Genomic DNA, 18318 nt, shown 5'->3' with positions numbered 1-18318 from the left:
AAAACTTCAGCTTAATGTCTTTATTCAGTAATGTGCCTAAGAAAATAGGTATTTCAGTGGAAGTTTGTAAAAAAACAGCAGCCTCTATCAACAGGTAGAACTGATCACAATTATCAAAGATTTCACCGTTTCTCATTTGAGACTTTGGTTTTCCATTTTCTAGCTATTTTTAAAAAGATGCTTAAAAAGGAATATATAGTTCTGTACATAAATGACGGGCTGTACATAGAATGCTCCTATGGATGACAAGAAATTGGAAGAACCACGGCAGGTAACTGACACTCTTAAACAAGGAGACTAGAATACAATCTGCAAAACATAGAAAGGAGTGAAACTTCTCCATCCAGGCAGTGCTTGGAGAAGATGCTACACACTCAAGTGAACCATAATTGCGCTACCCTGGTTATGCTTCTGCTTCACAAATTCTATCCTGATGATGGTTCCTTTGTGCCAGGCTCCACATTCGACTGCTCTTTACCTGGAAGAAAAAGTGTGTTTGTTAGCATTCTATAATATTCAATTAATTGACAGAAATACTGCTCTGAAAGTGTTTGGCTTATATAAAAAAAACCCATATATGAAATGGTACTTCTAATTTTGGTAACTGTTCCAAGTAAGGTAAAATCATCTGCCATCAGTACAGCCTCAATTTTAAGCAGAAGCTAAATTGCAGCAAGCCTTTGTACAACGTATAAATCTCATTACTCCTTGAGACTACCTTGTTGTGTTAAATTCCTAGTATTCCATTAAATGCCACCTGTTTTGGTGAAAGTTTTCTGTATAACCATTACTGGCTCATTTTTATTAATGTATTTCAAAAATTGACCTCACATGTAATTAAAAGTTGCACTACTGGTTAAATGAACTTAGCACCTCTGTCAGAAATGGGGTGAGGAGGCAGGCAGGCTAGAATGCTGGGTGTTTCATAAGAAGTGTATTAATGAAGTAATACAGATTATGAACACCTGACTGAGCTCATAAAACCTCTGATTACCTTCACAACATTTCTAAATAGCCAAATTTGTTCAGAGTAAACACACCATTTCAAACTAACTCTGTGAATTCTTAAAATTTAACTTCAGATTACTCCATTGCTAATGCATTTTGAGTCTATTTTTTAATAGCTTCAGATTACTCAGAAAGTCAGATAAGCAATTTTCCTTCTACTTGTAAGATGTTGATACAACTAAAGGTACCGTGTTTCCTTTACTTTTATATCTCGCCTTCCATAAGGAACAAGCATACAAATAATCCATTTCCCTACACTTCCACAGCAGGGTTCAGCTATTCAGAGTAGGTTATTTATGGTAGTATAATCAGTGGCAGAATGGACAAAATCTTGTTGCTAAAGTACACAGACACTTACCTTGCAATTTATCTGTTATGTCTAACGGGATTTTGTGTATGATTGATGCCATTCTCTCCAGATGTTGAGAGGATACCAGCAAAGATGACAGGGAATATTTTCTTTCATTAAGAGATATTGGTGATGATGTCTTGGTAAATTCTTCATCCAAGCAGAAGAATTTAGGAGGAGAGCACAATTCATTTCTTTCTCTTTTTTCTGGAGTAAGACTTAGGCCTGATCTACAACTTACAGATTCATCTCCATTATGTGTTTGATGCAGGTCCTCTTCACTTCTAGATGCAGTCTTTTTCAGCGCTTCACGTGTGTTGAACAGGTACTGCAGATCTAGCTTTGAATTTTTAATATCCCCCTTATTTTTTGAACCATCTGTTACATCTGTGCTGTCTATTAAATCAAAATCAGACTCTAAGCTTGAAAATTTGGGGGTACCTATGTTATCAAATTCTGGAAACGGCTCATCAAATATCCACACGTCGGAAGCTTCACAAGTTACAGAACGTAACAATGCAGATACATTCTGGTTCAGCATCCTTTCCGTTAAAGAACCCTGAAAGTGGTCTGAAGGTAGAACGCTAGGTCTAGCATCCATTGGAGCTTCTTCTATCATTACTTCAGTTGGGGCCAGCTCCTTGTCTGATGAGCCCTCAGTTTGAATAGCTTTTCTCCACGAGCTTCTTATCTCAGTAACTAAATGGAACAAACCAAGGTAAAATTTTAGCACTCTCATATTCTCAATCAATATTTTAATACTGTCCCTTCAGTAACATAAGCAATCCAAGAAGGAAGATGTATAGCTGCTTTATATTATTGAAGCTTAGTCTTCTTCCTCAACACAAAGAGGATTTTACACAGGAAAAAAAAAAAAATCTACGTTAAATCAAATTCACAGTATTCACATCTTACTAGGCCTACTATGTTGTGTTACAAAGTGAGCAATTAGGATAACTTGCACCTTCACTGAAATAATTATCTTTTTCTTCTTGTATGACATGTGATTAGTTCACTGATGTTATAAATTTCTAATCAATGAGTATTATAAAAACAGAGTTTCAGACTTACGCAGATTTTCTGGAGTTCGAGGAATTTGTTTCCTTGTTAAAAATGGGTTAAAAGCCAGTGAGCTACTGAGATCTTCTAATGACATTCCTTCTTTTTCACCACTTTCAGATGACTCCGACATCACTGCTTTTGCAAACTGTAGGATGTTAGAGAAGGGCAAATCCTGAGAAAGCAAAACTATAACCTCTTTGTTTCTGTCAGTTATGGCTCAAAATAAATCCCATTCTCCAAATGATCTGAAGAGCTTGGAACCTCCTGACTCTGCTGCCATTTACTACTTAGGCTCACAATGACCATGGTGTCCTACCACACAAAATGAAGACAGTGGACTGAAATCAGAATTCTAAATCTAAACTTCCCTCATCATCTCTGAATCCATCTTTAAAATAAGAAAATGTGCTCAGACAGAATACATTTGAGACACTAGTCAAGAATCACATAAGTACGAAGACCAGGGCTCTATTTACATAAGTAAAACATTCTAGCAGATGAAAAATAACTGTACTATTTCAGTGAAAGATGCAATTTACTTTCCAAATCAAGCTGTGGCGCATTTTACAGTAACACTTGTGAAGGAATTCCTTAAATACTTAAATCTTAAATAAAATACCTAAAAGAGGAAATACTTAAATTCTTGCTTAGAATTCCCAAGCTCCTGTTAAATATTTAACCTGCATAACTTCAGAAATAAAAAGGACTTCTGAATTCTTAATACATGCAGTGGTTTGTAGGTTAAAGTATGAGAGTTGATAAAAATCATACCATGACTCTACTGAAAGCGCTGTTCACTTCATGATTTGTAAGTATGATAACTGCACAAACTCCATGCTTTAAGGGTGTACTTAATTGGGCAGTCACCCCTAAAACTTAGTGACACTGATTACTATCTAGCAGAAAAAAAGTAACTTTTACATATGCATATTACAAGAGGCATTTTATGATTACTAATTTGTAATTTTATAATTAGTAATTTGTTCCCTGAACTTAATGACCTTTTATTTAAAATACAAACAAACAAACAGAAAGTTTAAAAAGAACTTCTCCTAACCTCTTCTGCCAGTTTATCTTTGGCTTTCTTAAGAGGGTCTTCTTTTTTGACAGGAGACTCTGTCTGGATAACATGATCACCTGCATTCTCCGATAATTCTGAAATGGCAGATTTGTCCTTTCCATTTTTTAAGATCTTTGGAGGCACAGGCATTTTTTCCACCTTGCAAGTTTCAGTATGCAAGCTCTACAGGAATACACAGGAATTATTAGATGCTTTAAACTCGGGTGTCAGAAAACTGCTGTACAAATTCTGAACAGCAATGCCCTTAGTGTTTAGTCAATAAAAATATTTGTCTTAAATTCTAACTAAAGACAAAATATTTTTATAATCAAATTTAAAGTAGGATGTAAGTCATGGAAGTAGGATGTAAGTAGTGGCTAGGAAAGGGTGTTGCATAGAACACAGATGACCCATCTGCGACTACTTTGAATACACTACAGTGAACAATTGTGCAATGGACAGCTGTACATCCAAGTTGCTTTTAGGCCATGTTATAACCCTTAAGTGCACACACAACTTGATGTTTCTTTGAAGTCTGACCACTGCTTACACCAAAAAGCTTGCTCAGCAAGCAGGCAATCAGCAACACACTGCATTGTACTGAAAGTGAGGTCCAAGTGCAGCTACATCCTACTGTCCTTTCCTAAAAACTTAATGAAGTCCCTGTCAGTTAGCTTTTACAGGACCAATTCAAATGTGTAAAAATACTACTTTAAAAAATGAAAACAAAATCCCACAACCCTCCCCCCCCAAATACTAAGTCTAGGCTTCGATCAATGTAAAAAGCAAATATACTAAGTTTAACTTCTTTGACAGGTAGGAAAATACTGAAGAATACCTCTTCAATTAAGACATCTCTGTTTTCAGATGCTTTTGACGACTCCAAAGGCACTGCAGAGACCCTAGGGGGCAGGCAGGGGAGGAGTTAAAAAAAAATGTTTTAGAGACAAATTAAGCAAGTGACACACTAGTCTTAGAAGGCCATTATATATTGTGTGCCCCGTATCTGTCCGTTACGATTTCCCTCAATTCGTCCCGGTCATCAGAAGGCAATTTTACTATAGGGAGAACATGTGACAATTAGAGCAGATTTAGCCCTAGTTGTGTATCAGCCTCCCAAAATTAATAAATTATGAAACTTATCCCTTGATTACCAAACAGAAAAAGAAGGGACTTTGTGATATATTTTGTAAACAAGTCTTCTGTATTCTGCAACCGAAGACAACTGGAAAGTCTTCTGCAGACTTGATAGTTTTCTTTTCCCTAGATATTCTTCCTCTGAATTGTCTCTGGCATCCACAGGTCTGTTCCTATATGAACTTACTGATATTTAACAATCACCTGGCTACCAAAAACTTGAGTCTTATCACTCCTGATGAGTGTAGTGCTAATTGCATAGCTCTCTGAAATGTAAGGCACAGTTCTTGCTTGTTAGGAAGAATACACTTTAAAACATTAATATTTGCTGTTATCTGTCTTTAGAATCAGAAACAGACAAAAATCCATGCTGTATGAAGTCACTCAGTGAAATCCAGGCTTTAATTGTTAACTACTTGGACAACCTTTGAGACTTACACGCAACTACATCTGCTGATGTCTAATTATAGGACACCCTTCCTTTGCTAACTCCCTTTATCTCCTAGTAGGCAACTTCCATGTATCTGCAGGAGTCATATTATGAAACACAGAGTACTCAAAAGGTCATGAAACCTTCCTAGACTATGTAAATGAGAAACAGGCCAAAACTTTTTAGAATACCATTGTTTTGTGTTCTATCCTTTGCTGGAACTGTAGTAAGAGAAGTTACAAAGAGATTTCAGAAGACTCATGAGAAAATCCTTGTTGAGAATGTTTAGCACAGTAATTCTGCTTGGGAGTCAGAGTTTTTTGGTTTGGGTTGGGTTTAGTTGTTTTGGGAGGGGTTTTTAAATACAAAAGAAAGGCTCCTGTGAATGTCTGTTCTTTCATTTTCAGGCTATACTGAACATATATGTCTGCCTCAAGCCAGCCTGAGAAACCAAATTCTGCTTTCTCTACCCAGCTCTTAAAACTTGAAAAAAAATGTAGTTAAAGAGCAAGATAAGAGCCTTGCAACTTGGCTGCAACTCGACAAAGCGGCAGTTACTTTAGAACTATCTTGCTCAATCAGGTAGATGATGGAACATGTAAGAAGTGGGCTACTGAAATATTCCACTCAAGATCAAGAGATTATATATATTCAACTCCAACAAGAAAATGTCTATTTTTCCACTGCTTTTTTATCAATTTCTCATTAATGTCATACCATCTTGATGGTGGTGTTAACTTATCCATCATAGTTTCCAATGCCTGATCATCTTTCTCATAACGTACTTCATGAACAGAGTCACAAACATCTAGGAAAGCAAGACAAGAGTTTTATTATTGCTGCTTTTTTTTTTTTTTCCTCAGGTCTCTCAGGTGACACAAGTGACTCAGGCCACTTCTGCAGACTACTCACAAGATAGACTTTATGAACACTTCAAGAAAAATAAATTCATACATAAGCAGGACAGTAAAATCAATCTTTTTGCTCAGGTACCACCTGCAGCCACAGATGCCACTAGCAGCCAGCACCTATTTGTATCGCTCCTGAATGCATGTTCGAGAGACATGATTCTATCTGCTGCCCTACACATATTAATCATACATTGCACCTTCCTCCAAACTACAATCCCAGCCACAGGTCATCGTTATCCCCTCCTCTCCACATACACATGAATTGTGTGGCACATCAATGCCACAAGGCAAAACGCCACCCACATTTTTCCCACCACCTTCACCTGCATTTATCAATAAGTATCTCTGTGGACACACTTATCCCTCTGATTAACACTGTCCCAGTCCAAGCAAGCCACGGTACACCATAAGCAAGTGTTTTGCACTTTATCATAGGGACATGCACCTCAGCTCAGGATTTTCTAGAACAATAAATATTATTTTGGCACATCATTTGGATAAACAGCCAAAGTTTAAAATCAGTAGTTCTCTACTAACCTGAAGTTTCAGCTTCTGCTAACATAAATAAGCATTATTTCCTTTTGTATTCACCTCAACACCACCTCCAAAATCCAACTTCACTTCAAGAAGTTAGGTGAAGTTAACATTTTTTTAAAGCTTACCATGTTAACAGGCAGAAAGTTAGTTTTCTTAGTGACTGGATTTTCAGATCAAGCATCTTAACCACAGAATTGATAGAATGCCCCAGACACCAGTTTGTCTCAAGCTTTCTGATACTGCCAGAAGTTCATGGCATTATTGCACAGTGCTTTAATCTTTGGCATTTTTAAGGCAAATTACTTTCCATTTGCAATTCTGTAGCCTTTCCTTTGCAGCTTCTAGCCTTACACCTACATATCCACTGCTGAAGCAGTGCTTTCACCTTTGTAATCGAAAGAATCTTCTCCCTATTGCTTTGCACCCTGAAATTCCAACATGTATCTGCTATGTCACTTTTCCTGAAAGGGACTGCAAATGACATGATTCAAGTCATCTTCCCCCTCCTTTTCCACTCTTCCTTTGTAGCGTCTGATTTATAACTCTATACCAGGGACAGTCAACACTTGGTCAACAAGCACTACCCTGTAAATTACACTCAGCTCATCAGCCAATTAGCATCTACAACATCCAGGTCTGATCAAAGTGAGCTTTGATCAGCACTGTTAACCTAATGACTGAAAGCAACAAACACAGAGATCAGGTAAGTTCCTAATCAAATGGCACAGTTACTGTGGAGTAAGTATTTCAGAATGCACCAGGGAAAGATGCTTACCTGGGAGGACACCTTCAATTTCTTTTCCCAGCTGGCCAATGGGAAAAGACTTATCTTCTTTCTTTCTTATCAATCCTTCAACATGAAGCAACTTCTACTGTTAGAGTGAATGTATTCTCTACACCCCATGAATGAACCTTTGTACATGGAAATCTGTCTCAACATCCTTTGTGCAAGAACAACAAAATACCAAACAGCTTCAGCACTGGGTTTTTTTGCCATATCAAAAGCCTCAGAGGATCTCTGAGCTACAACAAGGTTGGAAAGTGTCAGGCAATTGTGCAAAGGAGTCATTCAGAACCAGATTATCAGAGACTGTCAAAGATACCTGGCAAACGCAAGCCTGGAATCTCTTCAACTCCAAGTAACTTTTAACAATTGTGACGGGGCATAGAAGGAAAGAAGCTTCTCCTATTCACCCACCTGAAACTGATAGTAGATGTTCACAAAAGATGTTATCCTCATCATTTTCTTTTGCAGGATCAGAAGAATGGGGTGGCAAAGGTCTTAAACGAAGTTGCTTTCAAAAGAAAAAAAAGTTACACAAGCAGGCTAAGAAAGCCTGCATATCAACAGCACTTAACAGAATCATTTACAACAGCTTTCCTGCAAACCAGCTGTCAAATTAAACGTGAAACCTTTTCTCTCTCTGCTGGGTACCTAGGCAAGGGTATAAACTCAGATCCCTCTACCAATGAGAGTGTCAGAATGGAAATTATTGTTCCTTCATCAACCAGATCACTTTAAAAGGGGAAACTAGAACTCAGCAGGTTTCAGACTGATAGCAAATGAAAGTTCCATTTCCACGGAGTGATAGACATGGATGAAACCAAAACCAAAACCAACTAGCTTGCTCTTATGCTGATCCACCATCTTGACAAGATGGTTCCATCCCTCATCTCAAATGAAGACGCCAGCTGTCATTAAATCAAATGTATCTTCTTTAAGGAAGACTACTTCATAAAGCAATTTCTGCTATACTATGTTGATTCTGTAACCTTATATATAAAGCTTAAGTGTTGCAACAGAACACACCAGCTTAGATGTACGACCTCTCTCACCTTCACCCTTTCTCTTCCCCAGAACCAGATAAATTGAACACTACTTACTGGATCCTGCTCAAACATTAAATTGAAAGGACAGAGGCCAAGAAGGCTTTTCCACTTTGCTTCCCAGTCTTCCAGTTCTGTAGAAATAGATCCACTCCTTGGCACATAATGCTCTTCATCTAATTTTAGCCTGTAACATATGAGCATGGGAAATGAAAATAACACATCTGCTGGTGGAGATTACAATTCTCCATAAAGATGGAGAGTATTATGTGTTCCCCTTATCCTGCAAAAAACTTGATATGTATCAACTTATTCATGCATTTGTGCATGCACTAACTGAGATTCACAACCTAAGAAGCAGCTTCTAGTCTTAGTTCTTCCAATTCTGCTGTAAGAAACATTATCCTGAAACATATACACACACAGAGATACACACTTAAACCTTCCCTAAGCCAGTTTCAGATAAAATTTTAAAATCCAAGAACTTAATAACATAACCAGAAAATAAAAATAAAAATCAGATCAGCTAGCAAACAAGGTCCTCAGAAGCAAAGCCAAAAATATTAACGAAGCACGGTCTTGGTAGCCAAAGCTACCAAGAGAAGAATCTCAGTTAAAAGTGATATAGATAATCCAGACAAATATGATTTTCCCAGAGGCAAAGGAAAAACATTGGACAAACATGTTCTCACTATAAATGATACTATTTTAGAAAAGATTCCAAGGTAGGAAGACATGATCCTTGGACTAAAGAACAAGCAAACAGAGGCAGTTTCCAGACAATTACCTTCCTTCTTGCAAATTCTGTAGTATTTCTGTGCAGCTCACCCTAATATCCTTAATGTATGTAAGATGCGATGTCAATTCAGATTGACGAAGTTCATCTCTTAATGTCCTCAGGGCTTCATTTAATAACTGAATGACTGTTAAGAAATTCAGTTTTTCAGCTTCATATACATTCCCTCTCCAATGCTTTATGTATAGCAAGCAAGAAAAAAAAAAGAATTAGTGAAAAGCATCAATATCAAAAAGTTACGTCTTCTGTAGTCAGAGCAGGGATACAAAGCTCCACTTTGTATTTTGGTTCATTTGTTAATTGTTGCATTTTTCAAAAAACACTCTAGATTTAAGCCTCAGGTTTGTTCTCTAGACTCAGATGCTTAAAAGCAGCCTATAAAGTCATACGAACTAAGAAAACTACAACTGATGAGGTATTCTGTTTAACCACTGCCCCAGAAGACATGGCAGGCCTAAACATCACCATATATACTACACACTGGAAACAAAAGCCCACGATTTAAAGCAATAGTTAATCAGGTCAACCTAGTTTTAATGTCTAAACGACAACAACAAAAAAATCAAGTACTAATCAGGCAGACTTACCAATGCAGTTATTGAACTTAAAAAGTTAATGGTTGAAACAACTGATACAAAACAGCCACATAACAAACTTTTACATACAAATTAGACATATTTTCTCCATCCTTGAGCAATCATCTCTTATCATCTGCAAAGTCATGTGGTGGGTTGGGGGATTTTTTTTTTTCCCCAAGGTATCTAACTACAGCCCTACGGACTTAAAAAAAAAAATACAGTGTAGCAAAAAGGACAAAAATTACTTACTTGTACCTCATTTTCAATTCTGCAAGCCAACAGTTGTGGAACTCTGCAAACAACATTAGCTCCATCTAAAACGTACTGGCCAACACAACCTTCAAGTGCATAATCCACAACTTCCCTTTCCTTTTTCAGAGATGTAAGGATTTCCGTTATCAGTGTCCACATACTGCGGACCTTAGTAGGCAAGAAGGACAAAAATGCTACGTTAAAATGTTTGCCACCTATAATGACAGAGTATCAAACCAGCATAAACGCAGATGAAGGTGCTAGCATAATCACAGGTACACAAGTGGAAATAACAGTACCCGAGACTAAGTGTTGCAGAAATGTAAGAAGAAATACAGTATGCTGCAACAGCAGAAAAAAAAAAAAAAATGCTCACCTTTTGAATTCTCTCAGTTTTGTCATTTTTGTTTTGGTCATTTTGTTTCACCCTACATGCACATGCAAAAGAAAAGTTCAACTGGACTACAATGAATTTATAGTTCATATTTCATAACATTGAGTAAGAAATCAATTTTATATATGCTAACTTAGTTACAAGGAAAAACACTTACTTGCAAGACTGTACCTTCAGGACTGAATATTCAGACATTATCTCCTTTATTTCTTTAATTAAAAGCCTAGGAAAAAAGTTAACAATTACCACAGATTTTTAAAAAAATCCAAGTTTCTACTCTGCTATTCTCAGAATTCCTTACAATCACTAACCAATCATGCTCTTCCTTCCAAATCTACACACTAAGGCAGTTTTGGAACAATGCAAAAAAAACAAAAAAAAAAAAAACAAAAAAACACCAAACAAATCCAAAACCCAAAGCCTTATCCTTGACTTCCTCACCATGACTTTGTGCAGAAAGACAGCCAGAAAAGCCACTAAGATATTTGTAAGTTAAGCAATTAAGCTGTCACTTAGTCATCTGCAATGGAATGCCTTTTATTAGACACAAGAACAATAATGAAGTTACTAGAAACATACTTTATCAATATAAACCTCCAAATATATTCAGCAATTGTACGGTACCTAAATCCCTCAGTCTCAAAAAACTAGAGAACCAAATACTGGAGTACAAGCAGCTGGACCACCGAAGCTCTTTTGCCAAAGCACTTTTATTAAATTTTTAAGCATATAAAATTACAATGACTTGATTTTCAGAAACACTGGATGCCTGGATCATGCTGAATTCTAAAGGACCTTCAGAGTTCTGATGCCTTATTGAGAATGAAAAAACTATAGAGAATTACATTTTTGAAGGGTACCACTCATAAGGTAAGCAAGAGCACTAGCACTTCCCAAACAGGGTGAGAGAAGTTGCAGAATTATAGAAATCAGATAAGTTTAGGAGACTTTGACCTCTGAAAATCATATTGTTGAGCCTCCCACTGAAAGCAGAGCCTTCAAATATGTTACTGACAGTCCTGTCAAGTCTTGAATGTTTCCAGCAAGGGGGGTTCTACCACTTTCCTGGGCAACCTATTCCAGTGTGGAATTATTTTCACATGAGATTTTTTTTTATTATTTTTTATCATCCAGATGGAGTTTTCCTTTAAGGCCCTTGGGTCTGTTGCCTCTTGTCCTGTCACCAAACATCCCTGTGAAGAGAGTGCCTCCATCTTCTCAAGAACTACTTTTTAGATATTGGAAGACTGCGATTAAACCTCCTGAGCTATGTCTTCCTCAGGCTAAACAAGCCCAACCTCCATAGCTTTTACTCCTATGTGTCAAGTTCTCTAACCCTCTAGTTGTTGTGGTCCTCTGCTAGAATCTCTCCTATCTTTCAATCTCTCTCCTCAACTGGGAGGACCAAAACTGAACACAGTACTCCAGGTGTGGCCTTAGAATTGCCAGGTAGAGAGAAACACATCTCTTGATCTGCTGGATATGCTTGTTTCCACACAGCCTAGGAGGCTGTTGGTCTTCTTGGCTACCAAGGCACACTGCTGACGTGCTCAGCTTGTGACCCAATGCTACTCTCACCTCTGCCCCGCAGCCAATCACCCACAAGCCTGTGCTGCTCTTGGGGATTATTCCATCCCAGGTGCAGGACTTCACAATGATCTTTCTTAAACCTCACACAGTTCTTGGTAAGCAAGTCTCCAAACCCAGCAAGGTCTCTCTGTGTAATGGCTCTTCATTCCAGTACATCTACCTTTCCTCACAGTTTGGTATCATCTGCAAGTTTGGTGGGTTTGCATTCAATTCTATCATCCGTATCCCTTACAAAGACAAGGAATAGTGTAAGATCCCGCATCAGCCCCACAGGACCTTCATTCATGATCACCTACCAGTTAGACTTTGAGGCACTACCACCCTTTGGGCTCACCCCTTCAGCTAGCCTTCTATCTTTACAAAGATGACAGACCAGTTCTGAAATTATGCCAGGTAAGCATCTCTGCACCCTCGGATGCATTCCATCAGGTAGCAAATGTTTGTGTATGTCCAGTTTGTACACATGAACCTCTGCTTTACCCTCTTCTACTATCAGTGGTTTGTTGCCTCTTTCATTGCTGCTTCTGGGCACAGGGACGGGGCTACTGACCTTACCCATGAAGAGTGAGGCAAAGAAGGCATGAGGTATTTCAGCCTGTGACACTTTTAACTTAACTTACCATTTCATTCAGAAGCAGAACTAAATCCTCCAGGTACTTCCATTTCCTAATAAGCCTTTTTTCAGGCTCTTTACCGGGCTCTTGGAGCTCTAGCTGAATTTCAGCCTTCATAACATTACTGCACACATGAGAAATATTTCTGCGTTTATGTCTCAGAGTCAGTCCCCTTTTCCATATAGCATATGCTGATTCTTTGGTTTGAGTTTTATCACTAGCTCACTGTTTTAACCAGGTTGGTTTCCCATTATGCCTGCTTCTTTTTCCACTTAAGGGGACAGATCACACTTGAGCTTCAGCAAGGATCTCTAAAAATATCCTAGCACTCCTGAGCGCTTCTGCTTTCCACAGGATACCTCCTACCAGTTACCTGGGCAAGTGGAAATCCACTTTTTTAAGTCTAGTGTCATTATTCTTCCACTTGTCTTCCTCACGTTCCTTAGGATCTTGAGTTCTACAGTCTCGGTTACAGTGACCCTAAGGCTCCTGTAAGCAGTTATGTCTTCAGAAAAGCTTCTCTTACCTGTATGCAGTGAGTTCAAAAGAGCACCACTCCTACTGAATGCATCCAATGACTGCATTACAAAGTCATGCTCAATGCACTCCAGTTTCCCACATTGCTAATGCACCACTGTACTGCTTTCCCAGCAAATACCAGGGTAAGCTGAAGTCCTCTATAAGGATCAAGGCCTGCAGGTCTCAGGTGTGTTTGATTATCTGAAGAAGGCTTCATATACCTTTCCATATATAGAGGAAGAGGTGTATGGCAGACACCCAGCATGAGGTCTTCCTTGATGCCAAATCCTCTGATCTTGATCCAAAGGCGCAAAACAGATCGCTCCTCTTGTACAGAGCTACGCTACACGCATCAAAACTGCTCTTTTACCTACAATGCAACTCCTCCTCCTTTTCTATCATTTACTGAACAGCTTGAAACTGTCCATGTCAGTGCTGCAGTCATGTAAACCATCCCACCCAAAATTCCCATGACATATAACTCTATGCCTGCACAGAAAGTTCCAACTATTCTTGTTTCTCAAACTAGGAGTGTTTTCCACACACAAGAATAAAGAATAGCATAACTTTGGTGAAATAATTAAGCATTATGTAAATAAAATGTGTCCCACAGTGATTAAGCAAAGACTGAATGTTTCAACCTGAGATAGTTATATTATAAAACACAACCCTTCAAATGCTAAGAAATCATAGTGCTATACATGAAGAATTCCCTGACCACTTTTAATGCCCAAGTAACCATATCTTCCAAAATATAGTATCTCCTAACTGAAGAAATAATTTCTTTAGACTATTATGCTTCACAAAAGACCCTACAAACAGTAGAACTGTCAATTAAAGGAGGTAAAGAGCGGAAAAAACGGGGAGAAAGTAAACAGAACTCATGACGTAAAGCAGAAACAGCCTCCTCAAATCCTTTTAAAAACACACATGTACAAAAGTCAGCTTTCATGACGACTCCATTTCTTCACATGCATTACTTACTGTTCTTTCTTCTTATATTCCTGAATAAGAAGATCTTCATTTTGAAAAACTTGCAGAAGTTTATTGTATGCAACTCTATGTCTTGCATTTGCCATGTACTTATCTTTAGGTGTCAGCTTCACAGCTTCAGCAAAAGGTATATCAGTGCCTAAATGAAAGTTAATGTTTGGATTACATCATTCAATTCTAGAAAATAGACAACTTCCTAGTCTACCTAGTTTGAATTTAAAAGAACCACGTATCAAGATGCCCTTTTTACCTGGACTGAAATAGAGTACGCAGTGTACTGTCTTTTTTGCCAGTTCTTTCTGTGTATACATTTTCATTCCACCACTCTCACTCCCTTTCCCTACTTTTTAGGTCACCAAAACAATACAAGATGCCTAGAATAGGCAGTTCTGATCCTTCAGAGTTCACAAGTTGTGAGAAAGAGTATAGTACAGTGGTCCAATACTTTTGGACCAAACTACTGCTTGTGTGTGTAATGGGGTACAGCATTACACACATGAACCTTGGAGCAAGACCCATAAAGCAACAGAAAGCAAAACTATCTGCATTGTTCTATCAGCAATAGCTCTATGCAAGTGCACAGAATCCCGTTAAAGATTTTAATCTGAGCGGCCAACTCAGAACTACTTAAAGCTCTCAGCATACATTAAAGACTAGACAAATTTACTGTGAAACGTGACAAGTGAAGCATTTTTATTGTTCCATTATAGCTTACCTACAGAGTTCCTTGTCATGTCCTTAATCACAACACATCTTGCAAAACGATACATTAGGTGAACAAATTTAGGACCAGCAGGAGAAATAAGCAAAGAAGGTACAATTTTTGGAAGACAGTATTTTTCTTCATTCTAGAAAAGTTAAATTGGTTTTAAACACAAAACTAATTTAAGAAATAAAGCCTAAGCAACAGCCAAACATTTAGCTGAATACCAAAACACTGCAGCCCACTTGCTAACAAGCCTATTGCAAAGCTAAACTACTGTATCACCACAGCTGACATCTAGTCTAGTCAGCAGAAGATACTGAAGCTTCCCCCCACCTTCCCTAGGTCTGTATGCAAAAGACATTGACAACCCAAAGACCGAAACCTGTGCTCACTCCAAACTTGTAACTCCTACCTTTGACAAAACAGTAAAGTTTTCTTTCATATTTTCTACTGAAGCAATTAATCAGAGTACTTTGTTCTGCTTTTATCTTACTCAAAGATACCGCATCCTTGGCTTTCATCTTGTCCGTTACTACTAAAAAATAAAAGTGTTCCAGTACATAAAGACCTGATTTCCAGAACTATCATTAAAACAAGGGCAGCGTGAGAAGATAACATAATATCCAATGATACCTAAAGCAACCAATTTTAATTTGTCTCTTTCCTTTAGAATGCTCACCTTAAACTTTAGTCCCTTTCCGCACACATAAGGAATGACTAATGTTAAAAAAGTTTCCATGCATCTGAAACCACTTTCATAATAATAAATACCTCCCCAGGCAACTTAAACAAACATCTTTCAAGCTAAAGAAAACTATTCTCACCCAGAGCTGAAGAACCCTCTAGACTTCTGTTTAATTGAATACTATTATTCAGAAGCACGCCACAGCAGTTTTAAGACCTAAGATTAAGTCTCTGTCATCTAAATTCCACCATGCCACATTTTTTTCCTCAAACAATTCTAAAATAAACTATGTGAAATAAGACACAAGGTAAAACCGAATCCTTGGGTAAGACAACACCATTTAAAGTTCTTATTTAAAAGCACTACATATTCTTGCAAAAAAACCCAATGAGGTGACAGAAACCAGTAAAGCAGCAATTTCCACTCTTCATAATACTCACCGCAATATCTTGTAACCATAAATTGCACTGTTTCCTAAATTCAGAAGCTGTGAATATTTCTGCTGGAAAGGAAGAGGTTCTTTCCATTTAAAAAGGACAGGAGAAAAGAAGAAAAAAGAAAAGGCAATTTCAAAACATGTTCAAATACTCAGCTACCTAATTAACCATTTTAAGAACAAGACTAAGACAGAGATTTCTTAGTGATGCCTCCTGGAGGACCCAGAAAATGAGGGGATATAGTCTAGACTAGGAATAGCTAAAAGTTTGTTAAATGACGAGGCTTTCCTGCCATGATAAAGTTAATTATAGACTATTTGAGAGACAGACTTGTCTGCAGCTCTTTTCAACTCAGGAGAAGAAAAAAAAAAAAAAAAGAGGTCAGAACACTGACAATTTTGGTATCACTGGTCTTCCTCCAGCCATTTCTTTAATGTGCAAGCTAAAATAGCTCAGCTATATGAGGAAAAACATTAAGGAAGATGGGTTTCTTGCCATGTTGAAGATCCTGGCAGCAATCCATAACTGAGAAACATTACTTGCAGTTTTGTCAGGAAAACAAATGGGAATGGTAGATCACTTTGCAGCTATGAAAGTTTTTATCAAACTTGCCAAGTTACAGATACTATCAGAAGCAACATTAATTAAGGCAATTTTTCTGATACATTACAGAATTGCGGTCAAGAGGAAATAAGTTCTCTGACTGTATGTTCTTTTCCCACAGCATTCCCCAAAAGACTAACTTTACCCCCTCCTCTCAGCAACTGCATAAATCATACTCTTGGTTATGTGCACACAACCTCACAAGCAAAATACTTACCCGAAAACTTTTGCTGCACGGAACTGATCCAGCTTAGTAAACAAGAAGAGGGCAATGGCATGAAATGCTCTCGAGTTTGGTTTACTAAACATCATCCTAATACACAAATAAAACAGACACATCAGAATTAGTCAGGATGCCGCATTAACACAGCATTTTTACTGGCCGCTTAAGATTACAAAATACTACTTCGTACTAAAGTTTTACAAGTTATACACAGAACACTTTGTTTTCTGCATAACTAAAAATATACATCCTGCATTCAACAAAGTCGAAATAATTTCGGTGAGAGCGTTTTCTCTCAAAGAAGCTCCCGAACCAGGAGGTACGCAGCCGATCCGCTCGCTTTCTCCCGGGGACGGCGCGGGACGCATCAATCGGAGAGCACCAGTTACTACTATTTCTGGGCTTCGCTTCTTCACACACAGGTAACACGCACCGCCACAGCAATTCGAGCAGTACCTGCATGCCACAGGCACCAGGCCCCCCGGCGGCCATGGCGAGACACACCACACACATACGCACACCTCCACTCACCCACCTCACTCCCCTTTCTCCTCCTGAGGCCTGCGCTCCCGAGTGAAAAAGATGTCCTGTGTGCCCCCCGTCTCCCCCCTTCTCCTCCTTCCCGGCTCTCTCACTTACCTCCCCAGCTCTACGCCGTCGCCGACAGCCGCCGGGTCGAAGCCCAGGGCCAGCAGGTACAGCCAGAGATGTTCCGCCTCCCACTTCACATTCGGGCTGTGAAGCGGGTCGCCGTCCACAGGCCTACAAGTGCCGGACAAGCACAACCGCTCCGCGCGCCTCGAGCGGCCGCCGAGCCACAACCCGCCGACCTTCGCCATCTTCCCCGCCGACCCGCCAAAAGCTCCCGCCCGCACCGGGCCCCAGCGCCGCGAGACCTCGCGCCGGCCCCTACAGGCTAGAAACGGGGGCGCGCGAGGCAGGCCGGGAGCTCGGCGCGCCCCAGGCGCGCTGCCTGCCGGGAGTTGTAGTCCGTGGCGGCGATACGCCGGAGCGCAGACCTGGGTGGCCGGCGAGCAGGACGCTGCGGCGGGGGTCACGAAGGGGCCGGGCCGCGAGTGGTTGGGCAGAAGCGGAGGCGGGGGTGGGGGCGGAGCCGGCCCCGAGGAGGCCGCCAGCAGCGTGAAGTGAGCGCTGAGGGCGGTTGGATCAGGCGACCGCCAGAGGGCCCCTCCGGTTAAATGTACTCTATAACGGAGCTGCAAAATCTGACGCGAAAACCACGTAGAACTGGCGCCCGCAGCAGGGAGTACGGTTCAAGCTTTTATTGCAAGGCATTTCAGTGACTCGACTTCAACGTTTTCACGACAACCAAGCGCTACCCGAAGGCAGAGGCGAGGTGCCGCCCTCGGTGCCGCCCTCAGTGCCGGCCTCACTGCCACATCGCCCGCCCGAGGGACGCCTCCGCCGCCGGACGAAAAGTAGCACCGTGCGACGTCGGCCGGTTTGCTGACGTCACACCGGGAGCTCTGCGGGAAGAGTTCGGCCTCAGCCCCGGGGCGAAACGGCAGGAGGCTTCCTCCAGTCCAGCTCCCGTTCACCCCAGCTCCCGCAGAAGTCACTGTGTGCAAGCAAATGCGGGTTCCACG

General features: G+C 39.9%; 1 protein-coding gene across 1 annotated transcript; it reads right to left on the bottom strand.

The window, feature by feature from the left end:
- Positions 1–5: 5 nt before the first annotated feature.
- On the bottom strand, positions 6–14889 carry HAUS6 (HAUS augmin like complex subunit 6). Its single transcript, XM_082497489.1, has 14 exons — positions 14773–14889; positions 14049–14196; positions 10499–10564; positions 10324–10375; positions 9945–10115; positions 9109–9293; positions 8379–8508; positions 7693–7789; positions 5764–5854; positions 4318–4381; positions 3477–3662; positions 2429–2564; positions 1367–2056; positions 6–478 (listed from the first exon to the last, which is right to left on the bottom strand). Exons 1-14 carry the CDS (start codon positions 14825–14827, stop codon positions 426–428), a joined length of 2124 nt encoding a protein of 707 aa, XP_082353615.1. The 5' UTR covers positions 14828–14889; the 3' UTR covers positions 6–425.
- Positions 14890–18318: the final 3429 nt, after the last annotated feature.

The sequence above is a fragment of the Vanellus vanellus genome, assembly GCF_965231255.1.
Source record: "Vanellus vanellus genome assembly, chromosome: Z".
Classification (NCBI taxonomy): domain Eukaryota; kingdom Metazoa; phylum Chordata; class Aves; order Charadriiformes; family Charadriidae; genus Vanellus; species Vanellus vanellus.
Note: the sequence above shows the minus strand (reverse complement) of the source record. Positions and strands in the feature narration are given on the sequence as shown.